We start from the raw sequence: 17,855 nt of genomic DNA on the forward strand, positions 1-17,855 counted from the left end.
ACCTGAACCAACACCTTCCACGTCTGCGACCAGACATAGAGAGCCCACTCCAAACCAAAGTCCACCAGTTAACCCTGAAAAGTACTATCACATTCGAGAGACGGAAAAGCGACCCTCTAGAAAATTTAGAACCACGACTTACACCTACACGGTGAAGTTTAAAGATTTCAAGTCCGACGTACCATTGGAGAAAGCAGAAAGGTTTATCACCGAGATGTGGGATTCTTTGCTCACCACACTAAAGCAACAATGTCAACCCAAAGAAGACGATTTCTTGACACTATCCATAGATCACGACAGCTTGAAATCCCCTGTTTGGATCGAGTTTAGCAGACCCGCAGAACTAACCCCTTCCAAAGTCATGGACAAGATTCAACACGTACAACAATCTAAAGATCAGTTTGACATCACCGATGGTAAAGCCACACTGAAAATGGCCCACGTCTCTCCTCCTCAAGGGACTGGACGCAAAAAGGTCTTATTGGTGGACGACCTTCGCAACACCAAAAAGAGTCTCGTCCGAATTAACAACCCTCAAGACCAGATGTGTTTAGCCCGTGCCATCGTGGTGGGACGAACCTATGCCAACAAGAACGACACGGTAGAATGGAAAAGAACCTGGAAAACTATTCAACGATCCGATCGAGCCAAACAACGAAATGAAGCAGAACTCCTGTTACAACAAGCCGGACTGTCCAAAGACACACCCTGTGGCATTCCTGAGATGCAAAAATTGCAAGATACCCTAGCTCCACGATACACCTTGAAAGTGCACCCTCAAGAAGTGCGCGGACCTCTGTTGTTTCGAGGCCAAGACTTTAAGGACGGAAAATACATTCATGTCTATTATCACGATGAACATTTCGATACCATTACCGCCATCCCCGGATTCCTGGGATACAGATATTACTGTGAGAAATGTGACCGTGGTTATAATAATCGAGAGCAACACAAACATTGTGGATCGAAATGCCGAGGATGTTTGGCCTCTCCACCCTGTCTGAGCGAAGGGCAAAAACCATTGCATTGTCCTGCTTGTCTGCGCACGTTTATCAGCCCTGCCTGTTACCAACAACATCTGAAGACGCAAGGTTCACAGCAGAAATGTGCTTGTCAACTCCTGAGATTGTGCCCTACGTGTGGACAAGGCATACGTACCAATAGTACCAAGGCACACGTATGTTCAGGAGAAAAGAAATGTCACATTTGTCATCACATCGTGGACTTGAAACACCAATGCTACGTGCAAAAATACCAACCCCAATCAGAGAAAGAGGATGGTCACAAGAAGAAAAGCAATTTCATCTTTTTCGATTTCGAATGCATGCAAGAGACTGGCATTCACATTCCTAATTTCTGCGTGGCTCATCTAGCGTGCGAGAAGTGCATTCAAGAACCTATCTTCAGTCATTGCCCTCACTGCAGCAAGATTCCTGGAGGACGTGAAAAAATCTTTCGGGGACCGAACACGCTAGCCGATTTCGCTCGATGGGTCTTAGACCCCATCGACAAGACGTGGAGCCAAGAGGACATCGAACGTTACGGAGATTGTCATCGTCATGCCACGGTGATGGCTCACAATTTCTCCGGATACGATGGACAGTTTCTTCTCAGATACTATACGGAACATGGCAGCGAACGTCCTAAAGTGACTTTGAACGGAGCCAAAATCATTTTCATGCAAGTGGGACAAGTACAGTTTAAAGATTCGATGAGCTATTTGGCCATGCCTTTGAGTCGAATGCCTAAAACGTTTGGAATGACAGAAATGGCTAAAGGGTACTTTCCACACTTTTTCAATACGGAAGCCAATCAACACGCTGTTCTACCCCATTTACCTGAGGCTCACTATTACGACCCCGACAACATGCGTACCGAACAACGAGAAGCTTTCTACGCTTGGTACCAGGCTCACGCCTCGGACCCTTTCGACTTTCAGGAAGAAATGCTAAAGTATTGTCGTTCCGACGTGGACATTTTACGACGTTGCTGTGGAAAATTTCGAGAACTGTTCATGGAACACGGAGGGGTCGATCCTTTGAAAGAAGCTTGCACCATTGCCAAAGCGTGTTCCTTAGTGTATCGACAACGATTCATGCCTGAAAACACCGTGGCTGTCATCAGCCCTCAAACGACCCACTTTGTCAAACGTCAATACTCGGTCAAAGCCCTACGTTGGTTACATTACTTGTGCGACAAGGAAAACAAATGGATTCAGCATGCCCGCAACGGAGGGGGTGAAAAGACCATCGGAACATATTCGGTAGATGGCTGGGACTTAGAAAACCCCAAGATCGTGTACGAGTTTAACGGTTGCTTATTTCACGGATGTCCCGCCTGTTACCCTGATCGTAGCACTAAAAATCAGTTTTTACAACGAACCATGGAAGACTTGTACCAGGACACTTGTCAGCGACGCCTAAAGTTGGAACAGGAAGGATACCAAGTGGTGGAAATGTGGGAACACGAATACGATCACCGCTTGAAAACCGATCCCGAGTTTAAACGCCTCGTGGAAAGTTACCAGTTCATGGACCCGCTGAACCCGAGGGATAGTTTGTACGGAGGAAGGACCAATGCCACCTGTTTGCTGTACCAAGCCGACGAAGAGAAAGGAGAAGAAATCAAATACTTGGACGTGTGTTCGCTGTATCCCTACGTGTGCAAATATTGTCGCTTTCCTGTAGGGCACCCGCAATTGTTAACGGAACACATCGACCTGAAAAACATTCGACAATACGAAGGCTTGATCAAGTGTAAAGTTTTGCCTCCCACGAACCTATACCATCCCGTCTTACCTCACCATTGTCAAGGCAAATTGATGTTTCCCTTGTGCCGTACTTGTGCCGAAACGTGCAACCAAGATCAGCCTTGTAAGCACAGCCAGGAAGAACGGGCCTTGACGGGAACCTGGGTCAGCGTAGAATTGTTCAAAGCTCTGGACATGGGATACCAACTGTTAGAAGTGTACGAAATTTGCCACTTTCCCAAGACACAACAATACCACAAGGGTGATCCCAGTCAGAAAGGCATTTTCGCTGACTACGTGGATGCCTTTTTGAAACTGAAACAAGAAGCCAGCGGCTATCCTTCCTGGTGTCACACTCCCGAAGACCAAATACAATTCAAAGAGAAATACTATGAACAAGAAGGCATCTCTTTAGACCACATCGAGAAAAACGAAGGCAGGCGATCGTTTGCCAAAGTGATGTTAAATTGCTTGTGGGGTAAAATGGCACAACGACCGTGTTTACCCAAGACGGAATATTTGACAGAACCTTCCCGCTACTTCCAGATGATTCACGACAAAACCAAATACATGAAACACGTGGACGTCGTTCGAGAGAATTTGATCTTGGTCAATTACGAAGAAGATCTGGACTTTGTACAAGACGACCCTTTTGGAAATGTCATCATTGCGGCTTACGTGACAGCTCATGCTCGCTTAAAATTGTACGAAGCTTTAGAACTGTTAGGGGAACGCGTCCTGTACTTTGACACGGACAGTTGCATCTACATCGATCGACCGGGTCAGCAACACCCTAACATCGAAGAAAATCGTTTAGGAGCCTGGACAGACGAACATCCCGACGACAAGATTCTAAGTTTCACGAGTGGAGGTCCTAAAAATTACGGCTACCAATACCGGGACAAACAAGGAGAAGTGCACACGGAGTGCAAAGTGAAAGGACTGACTCTGAATTATCGTACCAGTCGAGTGGTCAACTTTGGGGTATTGAAAGAAGCCTTGCAATCGGGAGAGGATGGAAACTTTAAAGTGACCACTCACCAACCGAACAAGATTGTACGTTTACCCACTCACCACATCGTCAATCGACCCCTGGAAAAAATCTATCAAATCGTGTACCAGAAGCGAGTGAGACTTCCCAATCACTTTACGTTGCCGTACGGTCACATCGATATTGGTCAGCATATAAAAAGGGACAACGTCCAAGACCAATAGTTCATTGTCACTACCAAGACTAATCGACAAAAATGAATCCTTTCAAACAGCAAGTATAGAGCGTAAGACTCAAGTCCAACGAGAAACTCGGGTGTGATTCTATGCCTCACGATCACATCACCAATGCAATACCACATCTTAGTTGTTATGTACTAATGCCATGACAAACTACGTGCAACCAGTGAAACTTCCAGACCACAAAACTTTACCTTATGGACATGCTGATATCACCCAGTATAAAAAGGGACGACTTCCAAGAACGACACTTCATTGCGAGGACAAGCGACGAGAAAGATGAATAACTCTACGCAGAAGAAAAAAGAGAAGGAACAAACATCATTGACCTCTTTCACCACCATACCGTCACAGCAAAGTGCGTTCAAGAAGGGAAAGGATTCAATAGACCTAAAGGAGTATTTTAGCATCCAAATGACCCAGACAGCGACCTCGAGAAAATTTAGAACGACAACTTACACCTACACGATGAAATTTAAAGACTTCGCGTCTGACGTTCCAGCCGAGGAAGTATCAGGTTTCATTACGGATCTACTTGACTCACTGTTAGAGGAATTCAAATGTCATTGCCAAGTCAAAGATGAAGGTCGTTTGAGCCTATCTATGTATCACGACAGTTTGAACTCGCCTGTATGTCTCGGATTTAGCACACCTGCAGAAATAACTTCTTCCAAACTTTTGAGGGCTATTGAAGACGTGCGGTCGGTGAGAGAAAAATTTGACATCACCGATGGAAAAGTGACTATTCATATGGCATATGTTGCACCTCCATGGGAAGAAGACGATCACTGCTCTTGATCTGCTTACCGATAAGTGTACCTAGCACGATGGACGTAACAGCAGATTTACGACTGACAGGGAATACGAGATCGGAAACATCTATGCTGGGACACAAGTGGTAGCTGACCAGATATTAAACAACGTGTGTAACGGATAGAGAGACAAACACGAACTTTCTCTTATTTGATTGTTTGTTACTTGTTTTGTTTTGACTTTTTCTTATAAACGAACATTTAATGTAAATTCGTTGCATACGAAGTGATTTTAGAAAGGAGTGAACGTTAATTTTAAACATTAGTTTACTAGAGTCAATAACTAAACAACTCGTAAATATGTTTCTTTTATGTTCAAATGTTTATGTATTTAATGGATAGTGCTTAGACCAAAGCACAGGCCAGAGAGCCCATGTATGTACTTGAATAAATGTTTTGAACCCATACAACAGACTTTTCTTTATCGAGTCTCTATTCTATCTGTGAGTCTTTCTTTAGAATATTTCTGTCCTCTTTTCTGTGTGTTTCAATGTGTATTTGTTTGTTTCTGTATGTCTATGTTTGTCCCTATCAACCCTTTGTCCCTACAAATACATTTCACCCTATAAAAGGTTTTGACCCTATAAACCTATGACGTTACCAATGTTTAATTCCCACTGATCCCCAGGTGACATTCCCATGTTCAATTTCCATGTTCAATTCCCCTTGTCACTAGAGTGACCCAGGGTTTTTCTCCATGTTAAATTTCCCTTGTCGCTAGAGTGGCCCAAGGGGTTTTGTAATGTTAATTCCCATTGTCGCTAGGGTGGCCCCATATACTACTACCATTGTTTTCTAGAATACAGCCTGTACCATTGTCTTCTAGAACACAGCCAGTACTATTGTCTTCTAGAACATTCCAAGTAACATTGTGTTCTAGAACGTTGTCAGTACCATTGTCTTCTAGATCATAGCCTGTATCATTGTCTGCTAGAACATACCCAGTACCATTGTCTGCTAGAACATACACAGTACCATTGTCTGCTGGAACATACTCAGTACCATTGTCTGCTAGAACATACTCAGTACCATTGTCTGCTGGAACATACTCAGTACCATTGTCTGCTAGAACATACACAGTACCATTGTCTGCTGGAATATACTCAGTACCATTGTCTGCTAGAACATACTCAGTACCATTGTCTGCTGGAATATACTCAGTACCATTGTCTGCTAGAACATACTCAGTACCATTGTCTGCTAGAACATACTCAGTACCATTGTCTGCTTACCTTATTCAGCCTAAGATTTATGTATTACTTCAGCGTATTTGTGTTATAAAATTAACTCCACACTGTATTCAACTCTAAATCTTCACCAACTTATCGTAATCTGTTATGAACCAGTGTTCTATATATGGTAGCTTCCAACCAACCGGGAATGCTGTAATAATCTGCGGGGTCAAGTGCCTAGTTTTTCACGTAGATGCTTATAGACATCTCCAACATATCGTTCCACGTTATCGTATCTTTGATAACCTTGTAGTCGTGTAGATCACGTGATCAAGTGATACATAACATCCTCACCAAACATTGAAAGTTGTTCATATTTTCATGAGGATAAATGTCTTTCCAGGCATATTAAACCTGAGGCTTATGAAACATTCACTTAGATTTCCTAACTTAAATTGTACAGTTATTGTTTACATTGATTGTCTTATAAGCCAGTAATTTTCTGCAAGCACTAATCTTCCGTTTAACATTTCTCTTTCTTTTTTTCACGAATCTATCAACTACGCAGTCCTCGCTGACTGAAATATACTTTTGTTATTGCCGTTTGGTGTGATCCTTACAGTCTAAACCCCAATGATTATGATCTTGTCTAATTAACACCCTGATAAAGAGTTGATTGCCATAACCAAACTTGTCACGAATGAATATCAGGATGTATTTTGGATATTTGTATATGTATCTGTTGTGTGATGGACCTCCATACTTGGCTTTTACGTGGCCATTTTAGCACAGTTATGTCATATGTTGATTGAAGCAAAATATTTCCCACCTTCCTTTATAAATACCATTGGTTTTGCAATTTTGCTTTAATTATCTAAGTTGTAGTTTTTCTATATTTCCCAGTGCACTGTAAAATAACTGAATAAAATATTTCAGTCTAACACCTTTATTAATCAAATATCCTCATTCAATCCTCCTCCTTGAAATAACTAATTAAAAAAGAGAGAGAGAGAGAGAGAGAGATGCATTAAATACAAAGTATGAGAAAATACAGTTTCCTTGATATATTTATAACAGTAACTTCACTTTTTATAGCAAATGTCATGCAGATCATGTATGCGCACTTACTCATATTAAACTAAATATAACTTGTTGTTTTAAAATTTAATACTAATTTTGTTTAAGTCTATTCAATCCAGATTACTGAATGCTCGGCATCTTAACTGTCCTCAAGAAACTTCCAGACGAAATTTATCGATCACTGTGGATTTTCAGAAAAGTGGCCAAGTACTACACTGGGTCAAGTCTCATATGATTAAAATCAAATCTCCACAGTTCTGCGTGAAGCAGGATAGTGGAGACCTGATTTAATCAGAATGCGTCGAGTCTAATCGTAACAATAAAGGGTAGTACGATATCAAATATAATAGCTTTCACTGTGACATCACATCATGCAACATTCAATTCGGACGTTGATCTCGTCCAAAAACGTCCACATATTTTGACATTGATTTTGTCTTATGTACTTTTCGGAAAGTGTAAATAATGACATGCCAAACTAATATGGATGTATGAGGATCGAAATAAAATCAATAATTGCCAATTAAAGGTATCTAGAGTCAAATTCTAAAAAAAATGACACTTATTACTGAAATAATCGGTTTTGGACACAAGAATGACCTGCATGACTTTTAATATAAAACATTAGCGTCCATTTGAAAATTATTATAAAAATATTAAAAACAGTGGAAAAGAGTGCAGAAAAAAAATTTGTAATATAAAGTCTACTTTTAAAACAGAAGTATGCGACACTACATTTTTGGTTTACATTCAATAATCTGCTTAGATAAACGTATATTATTCATATTCAGCTAAAAAATAGTTGAATCGCTAAAAAAGCCATGCGCACAAAATTTCCCCCAAAAATAGTTTCTAATCATCATCAACATAATTGAAGGACGTAAATTTTGGCATCTTATGGGTTAAATTTGATAATGCCCCTACGTTTTTTTTTTTAAATTCATTAACGTTTTCCCCCGGTGATTCAAGCCAATTAGCTATATATATATATATATATATATATATATATATATATATATATATATATATATATAATCGGGCCAAGAACGGATTGGCGCAACTTTATTATTGTTTACGTTCTGCTTGTGACAATACACTTTGACTTGCAAGGTGGGTGTTTACAAATTGTATATTACAATTTATTTGTAATAAATCGCAGAAATCCGGCACATGTTTGTATGGTTACGTTTTGACTTGGGTGCGTTCTAGCATTCATATGCACGTTTTGACTTGCACGTTTATGCACTATGTATGTTCTGGCTTCATTACGTTTCGATCAAGTTGGGTTTAACTTTCGTAGGTTATTACAAGTCCTGTTATTCCGACTGCTTTAAGGGATGTAACTCTTAAAGTCATGTAGAATCGAGGAGTACGTATGGAGGATGCAATGATACAAGTGAAATAAAAGTTTGAAACTCCGATCTGTCACCTAGAAGAGTAAGGCATATGATTTACTATGTGAAGTAATCATTGTGCTAAAATTGAAAAATAGTCCCACACCTTTGTAACATTCTTGTTATGTAAGCAACTAGTTTTTCTACATAAATGTAATATATTTTCGAGGTCATCTGATTTTCCCATTTTCATACTATTTAGGAAGTCCTGGGTTATTGAAGGATTCTGTAACTCCTGAAAAAAAAAATTGTTTGTTATTTAGAATAAATGGTTACAAATTTACTCTAAACACAATAACCCTTGTCAGTCCCATGTAATTGGGAGACACATAAGCGATGACTGGAGATCTCAACCCACCATAGTCCTACAATGTAAGACCTGGACCCGGATATTTAGGTTTTGGGCGTCGAGGTCTTATTGCCCGAATAATGACGCTGTTTAGTCTGTTCCGATGTTGATTAACATAGGAACGATAAGTCAAATTTTCAGGAATATCTCACTTTGCAGCCCATATCTGCACTTTTCTACAAATTAAAGTTATGTTTTAGTAAGACGTTTCTTACTCGGGTATCTTTTTCCCAATAAATTAAAATTCCCACACAAGCAAATGAACAGGTTTTCAAGTTCCCTTGGCCTACATTTCAGTGGCTGGAATGTGATGACTAGTCGTTCCTAAGTTATACAGTAAAACTGTTATGAGAGACCACTCCAAAACGCAGTCTCTCAAGACAGGTGGTCTCTCAAAAGAGGTGTGTGAAAATGGACTGGTTTCCAGGGTCAGTAGTTAGCATTGTTGAAGAAGAAAAAATAATCATATTCACCACACATGTATCTTATCCTTTATTCATAAATCTTGTTAAATATTGCATGCATTCCTCTCAAAATAACTTTATATAATACAGATATACATTTTTAAACACCGTGAATCAAATGTATATTTGAACGAAACATGAAATGTACATATTAGTACATGTACATGTATATGATTTGTGAAGTAAACAAAGGTAATATTTATCATATCCATAAGGTAACTTCATATGGCCATACATTTTAGAGTTGTTTCAAATGTAACAAAAACTGCACAGGTAGCTACGACATATATATCTTATTATATGCACTTAATCACTTTTCTTTAAGATATCCATTATGCTTCTTTGTTGCCATTTTTTACTCAGCTGTTTGGTCTGAACATGTATTTCCATTTCTGATCAAAGAATCAAAAGTTTGGGATTGCCATGTTGTCAAGCATATTCTTTAATCTCCATTAAATGTTCTATGACTGTAGAATGTGAAATAACCTGAGGCAGAAATTCACCAACAGACGACTCATTGTCACTATCACTGTCTGCAGTTGGATAAGTACCCGATTTACCTGGCTGCTATTTTGCGAGTGGTCTCCCCATTTTTACTTCATTCAATTACATTAATTCTTTCTTCCAGTGTTAGAATTTTTCTTTTTTTCATCGGGGGTTCTGCCATTGTTATTAGTGTTGACGTAATAATGACTAGATGTATTTCGGTTTTGATCAGGTTATGGGGAAATGTGGAAGAAATACATATTATGTACCAATGAATGAAACCAAGAGACATAATTAACTCGTCAAGAAACAAAACATTTATTTTGAGACGAAGTTTAAATCACCAGCGGTATAGATTGATATACAAAGGTTGCAACCATCTGCACCTGGGTAAACAGATGGAGGCTTGGTGAAACACTGTAACAAAAGACATTTTTAAAAAAATAATCTGGAAATGATTCTCACTTGCTAGTATTAAAGACAAAGAGCTCACTCACCCCCAGGTGTTACAGATTAACTATAAAGATAAACAATGTACTCAACCCTACACTGATGCCCTTTCAAAAGATTTCTCACTGGGACATTAGGACTACCGGCATGCATAGGTTTTCACAAAGATAAAGAGAACATACAAACTTCTAAATTGATTGTGCATGTCCATCATTACTCCCTTTGATGAAAAAATGGTTAATCTTACTGGCTATTCACATGACTTTTGGCACTACAATGGCAGTTAGTGACATGTACTTATGTCTGTGGGGCCCCGAATGGCTGAGTGGTCTAAAGCGCTCTCCGTTACAGATCACTGCCATCTCACTTCTGTCTGCGTGGGTTCAAGTCTAGGATTCGGCCAATGTGGGTATGTGAGAAAGCTTGCCAGTAGCTTCTCGTGGGTCAATGGTTCTTCCCGAGGTTTTCCCGGGTTCTTCCACCATTAATACTGGCCGCCATGCATAGCCTATCGTGTGCTGAGAAATGGCGTTAAAACCCAACAACAACAACAACAACAACTACAACTTTTGTCTGTTTTACTGCAGTTTACAAATGACACCATACACTGGAATTTCACAAAACTGGTAGCAAGCCAATTTTTATAAAAAAAAATTTATTAGAACAATCTTTTCTATTTATGTGGTCATTGTTACAAAGGATTAAATGATGGTTAGTGGTGTTTATCTTGCTATATGGTTGTTAAACTGTAGTGTTATTTAATGTGCACTTTGTTTGCTTACTACATGTATCCTGAGCTCTTGTGTTTACAAAGGATTAAGTCTAGGTCAGTGGTGTCGATCTGTTTTTATGTGATGCGGTCATGCGTAGCAGTGTCGAAATGCATATTTTGCCAAGACATCGTGGTTGCTGGTCACATTAAGCAGGTGATTGCTCATAACAGAGCGTTTATATAATAAAATCGATCCATGCATTATGATTGTGGTTGGAAATGACAGGTGGTGGCTGTTAGTAGAGGTCGCTCATAACAGTTTTTACTGTAGTACAAGTCACATGGGTCATATAGGCATTCAACACTGGTTATTTCAGCAATGTGTGTCATCTTTTAGAATATTATTCTACATATCTTTAAGTGGCAAGTATTCAAAAATATCAGTCTCAATCACGCAATACAATTATCTGATATTGCTGCCACAATAAGAAATGGGCATTAGTTTGGTTCTCCAAAGATGTCTTTTAGCGATGACTTCAATAATGCATGCACCCTTCATCAAAGAAAGCCAACTATAATCTTCAATAAAAACAAAGAACCTTTCTTAAAGGAAGTCAGTACCATGCTTAAATAAAAGCAATGGAATCTGATGGATTGTTTCATTTTCCAACATGACTGGAACACATTTACTGTGCCGTGAAAGTTTACTTCTTGCAGAAAAAAGTTTATGCTTACGAACACTACCAATGGCAGCTTCAAATGTAAACTAACTTTTACCAACTTGGAACATACTGAAAAGTAAATTTGCTTCATCGTTCGTTACATGACTGTGTTATTTTTTCCACTGAATTGAGACCTATATGACCCAGGACAAAATTATTGAATATTTTAAATGTGTGTGTGTGTGCATGTTTTCGATGGAATTACTTGTATTGTGGATTCAATGTATGTGATGAGATTCATGGATGAGTATATGGTGTTGATACTCTATTCATGCTATATGTTAGACATGTATGTATAAACAGTATACATACCAATGTATGGTTCTCTGAATAAAGTAAAATATTAAATATGCCTTCTCACTTTTCACTACAGGTGTATTTCTCATTTAATACGCATCGATTTAAGATGGTAACTGTGCCAGTGAATGAAGCACATATTTTTGAGCATGCAATTATTACCCACCCACCCACATGCAAATTGTTTGGGGTACATGCATCATTTTCTTCAGCTAACTGACATGGTTTGGTCTATAACATGATAGGGTTCTATGGCTCCCAACTACTGTGTTATAGCAGGGTCACTGTATTCTATTATCAACTGCTCAAATCATTTTATATGCATCAGTGAACAGTTAGCTCCACCCAGTTCATGTATATCATCCATTGGTGCAATATTATTGGCCATTAAGGTGTAAAATGTTGTTGAGCAGATGTCAGTCAGTGCTTACTACAGTAAATTTGGTACAGACAGTGTACTCTTAGAAAGAAAATCAGCTAGAGGCAAATCAAGGGTAATTAAAATTGATGCTCCAGCCCAAATGTACAAGCGTCAAAAATATGCACAAGTTATAATTTCCAAGCATAGAAAATGGGTCACATTTAAATTCCACATGTCAAAACCTGAGGGTATGCGTCTATTGAAAACCTGATGACCTGAATGGCTTGTACTTGAATACTAACAATGATACACAGATACATAATGAAACATAGAGATTTTTTTTGCAGTAAGAAATATACAAAGGTTTAAAGAAAATGAAATGACCATTTACAAAGGGCATTACATCCACATTATTTATTATATTAATCATGGACAGATAATCCAAGTACATAATGGGCTGAGTACATAGTTCATAACGGTTAGAGCAAATTTGGGTAGTCTTAGTTTTTTATGGGCTGAGAATGTTAATCGGTTGATTCTGCTGTGGGTTGAGTAGTCCTGTAATCTATAAACATATTGTGCTAAGATATTGTAGCCTAGACTAACATGTTAGGGATTCTTACTGGTACTATTCCAGTAATTGGATCATGTGCATGGGCACTTGACCATCCATGCAGAGTAGTGGACTCTGAATTTTCTGCTTTTCTGATTCTCCAAGGCAACCAGATACTGATATCTGCAGTAAACTCAAGTTATAGGTCATCAAAGTCGGAAACTTGAATGGCGGTCACATTGCTTTTTGTACTTGCATGTATACCTCCAACAGTCAGGAATAATAATTGGAATTAGAATAAGTAATATGTCCAGACATATTAGTCCTACAATGTAAGATGTTGACATTGATACTTGTAATAGGTATGACTTACTGTTTAAATAAGTTGACTGGTTGAAGAGCTAGGGTAGCCAAGGAATACCAGAGTCAGTTAACATGTGTTTACTTTCCTGAAATGAAATGAATATCATGGCTAATTAAATTTGGCCAAATGTTCTGAGTAATATTTGTTTCATGAAAGGAACTATAAGTTAACTGACCTAGACATTTCTCAGCTACTATTCAGGGCTGAGAATGTTTTTTTTGGATCCACTTCTCCAGGACAGGTGGTTTCAGAAAATTCATTTGTCCTACCTAACTTTTCACATGTCCCAAAATTTTAATGACTTGTCAAGATTTGATGAAATGTATACACTTTGAGCCATCATTTATTTCTTAAAAGAATTTAATTTTCCAAGAACGTGTATTGCACATTTTGTTACATAAGAGGGTTCCATTGTCCAGGTATTTTACATGTCCTATTTCTTGCTCTGATACAGTAGTATTAGTACTTATATCAGCAAGTATGGAAAGGAAGTTTGCTCAAATTAAGATTTCCCAAACTTTAGATCCATTGGTGGAATAAAATCTATTGCCTTGAATATGTTGTTTTACTTTAGCACTAAGCACAACACCTTTCTTCTTCTGGAGTGCACACAGCATTTCCATAACAGAAAAATGCATTTCTGTACCAGGCTCAGCTGTAGGCAGTGTTATAAAGAGCTGTTATAATTTTTATTTCTGTCTTTTGCTGTTTTGAAGGGGCTTCTCTGGGTGGAGCATCAGTAACTCTAACTTAAGGGATTTTCTGCACTTGCTGGGTAGTGTTATGTATAACATAGTAAATATCACCTTGCTGGCTAGTGTTATCTATAACAAAGTAAATATCACCTTGCTGGCTAGTGTTAGGTATAACATAGTAAATATCACCTTGCTGGCTAGTGTTAGGTATAACATAGTAAATATCACCTTGCTGGCTTGTGTTAGGTATAACATAGTAAATATCACCTTGCTGGCTAGTGTTAGGTATAAAATAGTAAATATTACCTTGCTGGCTAGTGTTATGTATAACATAGTAAATATCACCTTGCTGGCTAGTGTTATGTATAACATAGTAAATATCACCTTGCTGGCTAGTGTTGTGTATAACATAGTAAATATCACCTTGCTGGCTAGTGTTGTGTATAACATAGTAAATATCACCTTGCTGGCTAGTGTTAGGTATAACATAGTAAATATCACCTTGCTTGACAACTACTAAAGTGATCATAGCAATATGGTTTTCCTTAAAATATGAAGAGAAACAGTTCCTTGGTTAATTAGTGTAATGCCCTAAGTGTTTTGCTTCAAATGCAGTATGAGATGTGTTTTTATTGGCCAGTAATTTGGTTATTTATTGCAGCATGCAGGTAAGTGGGTAGATAAAATGTATGCACCTGCAACAGTTATCATTGTTGATTGGAGACAATTATACTTCCAAGCACTGCTCTCCTCTTTGCAGCTGTTAATGTTAACATAACTATGATTCTTCCTTGTTTTCTCATGCCTACACACACATTAGCTGCAATGATTTTTTCCCGAGTATATATACACACAAACCAGGGAACAATTTTTATTCAGGTATAAGAATAGATTTGTTAACAAGAATGAAGACCAGTCTAGGAACCATTTGAGTATGGTCCTTATGATCAGGTTGTCTTTATATCGATGTGAAAATGCAGTGGTTTGTGTATATATGTGATCTGCAAAACTAACCTATTCAGACAGGTGATCCTTATAAACAGGAATTTACTATTAATATCAATTCTGTAAACTTTGACCTGTGTTTTTTTATTTATAGATATGTAGTGCTTTGCAACACTTCACCAAGCCCTCAGTCCAGACAAGCGTCAAAATGTTCCACCGTGAGGCCCACAACTTCTGCTGTCATTGTTTGAAGAAGATACGGGCAGTTCGATTTTTTAGTAAAAAAACATTTGAAAGCAAGGAAAAGTGGAGCTCAAAAGATGTTCGGAAAGCCTTTCTGGATTTTTTCTGTTCTCGTTATGATCATAAATTTGTTGCATCTTCCTCTGTAATTCCTAGTAAAGGTCAGGGCACCTACTTCACCAATGCTGGAATGAACCAGGTGTGTTGAAATAAGACTGTTATCAGTCTGTTATAGAACTTAGAAAAGTAGTTGTTCAGATCAGAATGCATTAGTTTCATAGACTGCACATGAGTTACACCTTCAGGTGAAGTTTTTGACTTCAGAAAGATGATGAAGTATTAATTTATTGACTTTTTCATTATTTTTTTATGTACATAATATTTATTTTGACATGGCAGGTGAAAACAAAAATTGCTTTGTTTGGGGTCAGATTTACATCATTCAGATATATTGAACTGTTGATCATGCTCTTTCCTCTTTCAGTTTGTCTGTTAGCATAATAGAGTATCCACAGGTTTGTCTGAAATTTTACGTCATTTCAAATAAACACTTTATGTAAATATATCTACTCAATGCTTTTTGCCAGTTAATCGAATGTGAAAAAAGTCATGAAATCTGGTTCCACTCTTTTTTCTTGGTTTCAGTTCAAGCCTTTGTTTCTTGGGACAGCTCCACCTTTAACTGAGATGGCCTCATACAGGCGAGTGGCCAACAGTCAGAAATGTGTGCGGGTTGGAGGGAAACATAATGACCTTGAAGATGTTGGAAGGGATCTCACCCATCACACTTTCTTTGAAATGCTGGGAAGCTGGTCCTTTGGGGATTATTTCAAAGTACAGTGGTTCACATTCTTTTTTACCAGCAGGCTAATGTGCCATATAAAGTCAAACATATATTTTCACAATCTTTGAGTCCAAAAATTGGATCAAACCAATTAGATAAATTGAGCTGGTAAAATAAAATATACTAATCACAGTTCTGACAAAGTTGGACAGTAATAGAAAATTTGAATTAGGGTTGACTTAATTTTCTTTTATTTGCTTATATTTCCTAAAACCCTGAATGGATTTTGTTTGGTATGATTCATGATGAAGATGAATACAATTCATTCTGTGATGTCTGAATTCTAGTGTCAGGGTCATTGTCATATACCTGGTTACATGCAAGGAAATAATTGCCTTTTATCTAAACATGTCCTTAAAATGGAGTTTGATTTGCCTTGCTTTGATTTTGTAAGGTCTCCCCACCCCTATTTGTTTCAATACTGTGCACTGAGTTAAAACATAGTTTTTTCAATTTTGCAGTCACATAGGTTGGTGGAAAGTTAGAATTTTATTTGCTGTATAGTCGATTCTGGTGCTACTTCGCTAATCAGAATTGGTCAGTAATTAGACTGCTATATATAGATTTACTGCTGAAACTTCACATGTAATCCTTGAAATATTTTAGTGAAAAGATGAATTTTGTATAACTCGATTTGAAGCATATTATGGTTCAGTGGATGTGTCCAGGATCATTACAAATTAAATTAGTTGTTGTTGTTGTTGTGGGGTTTAACGCCATTTTTCAGCACGATAGGCTATACATGGCGGCCAGTATTAATGGTGGAGGAAGAACCCGGAAAACCCCGGAAAGAACCACCGACCCACGAGAAGCTACTGGCAAGCTTTCTCACATGCCCACATTGGCTGAATCTTAGACTCGAACCGCCGCAGACAGAGGTGAGATGGCAGTGATCCGTAACGAAGAGCGCTTTAGACCACTCGGCCACTCGGGGCCCCAATTAAATTAGTACTTTTTATCTAATATTTTGAACAATAAACATAAACACATCTCTTCTTCTCTGTGTGTGTGTGTGTGTGTGTGTATGTGTGTGTGTGTGTGTGTATTTTGGATTTTTATCATAGCTTTATAAATATTTCAGTCATATTGCTATGATGTCTGCAGTGTGGCAGTTTATAGTGATGTCAAGCACTGGGGCATCATGCTGCAGACATTTAACATCATGTCCCACCCAGTCACATTATTCTGACACCAGGCTGACCAGACCTAACACTGACCTCTTAATGCTGATTGCCAAGTGAATAAGCTGTTAGTACCATTTTTTAAAGTCTTTGGTATGACTTGGCCGGGGATCAAACCCGTGACATCCTACATCTAAGGCAGATGCTCAGTGTTGACTTGCTTTCAGTTTAAAATATGTCACAATATAGGATTTGTATTTCATCTTAATTGTGATGAATGTGAAAGAAAAGAGAGTTAACAGTTTTGGTTCTCTTTGAAATCATGTGTAGGGCAAGTGCTTTCAGTGATTGATGACGAAGAGAGAAATTCTAATGTAGGCCATAAGCACTGAATGCAAGAAAATCCTAATCTTAATCATATGGCGATGTTATATGATGAACTTTTAGAAATTCTGGAATTGTAGGCTGCAATGCCTTTACAAATACAGAATGAAAAATCACCAGCTACCAGCTTCTATTGAACGCCTGAAGCGTGCTTGGTATTTAAGTGGAGTGCAGATGAAATCTTGTGATATGAAGCAATAATTTTTTCCGTGTCCTAAGACATGGGCATGTAAAAAATAAAAGTAACTTTTGGTGACCCAACAATTATTAAACTGTTATAAAGTACTATGATTAATCTTGTTATTATTTTGCATGTGCATATTTTCTGATTTTTTCAACACAAAGTTAAATATAGACTTCATAATTCGCTGGCCATTTGAGTTTACCAGGGAGACCATTCTGAACTATATTGTACAGTACTTACACAG

The 17,855-nt window shown here is 38.2% G+C and overlaps 2 protein-coding genes across 3 annotated transcripts in view; one reads left to right on the forward strand and one right to left on the reverse strand.

Annotated features, from left to right (window-relative positions):
• LOC149781120 (uncharacterized) overlaps positions 1 to 6,142 on the reverse strand; it is a 65,921-nt gene extending 59,779 nt beyond the window's left edge. The window contains exon 1 of the mRNA XM_089935223.1: positions 6,024 to 6,142. The gene's annotated coding sequence lies outside the window, so the exon portion shown is untranslated. The remainder of the gene's footprint in view (positions 1 to 6,023) is intronic.
• Positions 6,143 to 8,387: 2,245 nt separating this feature from the next.
• The window catches only part of LOC149781121 (alanine--tRNA ligase, mitochondrial-like), a 125,291-nt gene continuing 115,823 nt past the window's right edge, over positions 8,388 to 17,855 (forward strand). Inside the window, exons 1-3 of one of the 2 annotated variants that reach the window (XM_089935228.1) lie at positions 8,388 to 8,480; positions 14,990 to 15,277; positions 15,724 to 15,912. In XM_089935228.1, coding sequence (XP_089791354.1) covers positions 15,044 to 15,277; positions 15,724 to 15,912 — 423 coding nt within the window. In that variant the 5' untranslated portion in view covers positions 8,388 to 8,480; positions 14,990 to 15,043. Of the gene's footprint in view, positions 8,564 to 14,989; positions 15,278 to 15,723; positions 15,913 to 17,855 lie in introns of both variants that reach the window. The other variant, XM_089935229.1, reaches the window with a different exon arrangement.

Source organism: Sinohyriopsis cumingii, chromosome 15 (assembly GCF_028554795.1).
Source record: "Sinohyriopsis cumingii isolate HCF-2022 chromosome 15, ASM2855479v2, whole genome shotgun sequence".
NCBI lineage: Eukaryota > Metazoa > Mollusca > Bivalvia > Unionida > Unionidae > Sinohyriopsis > Sinohyriopsis cumingii.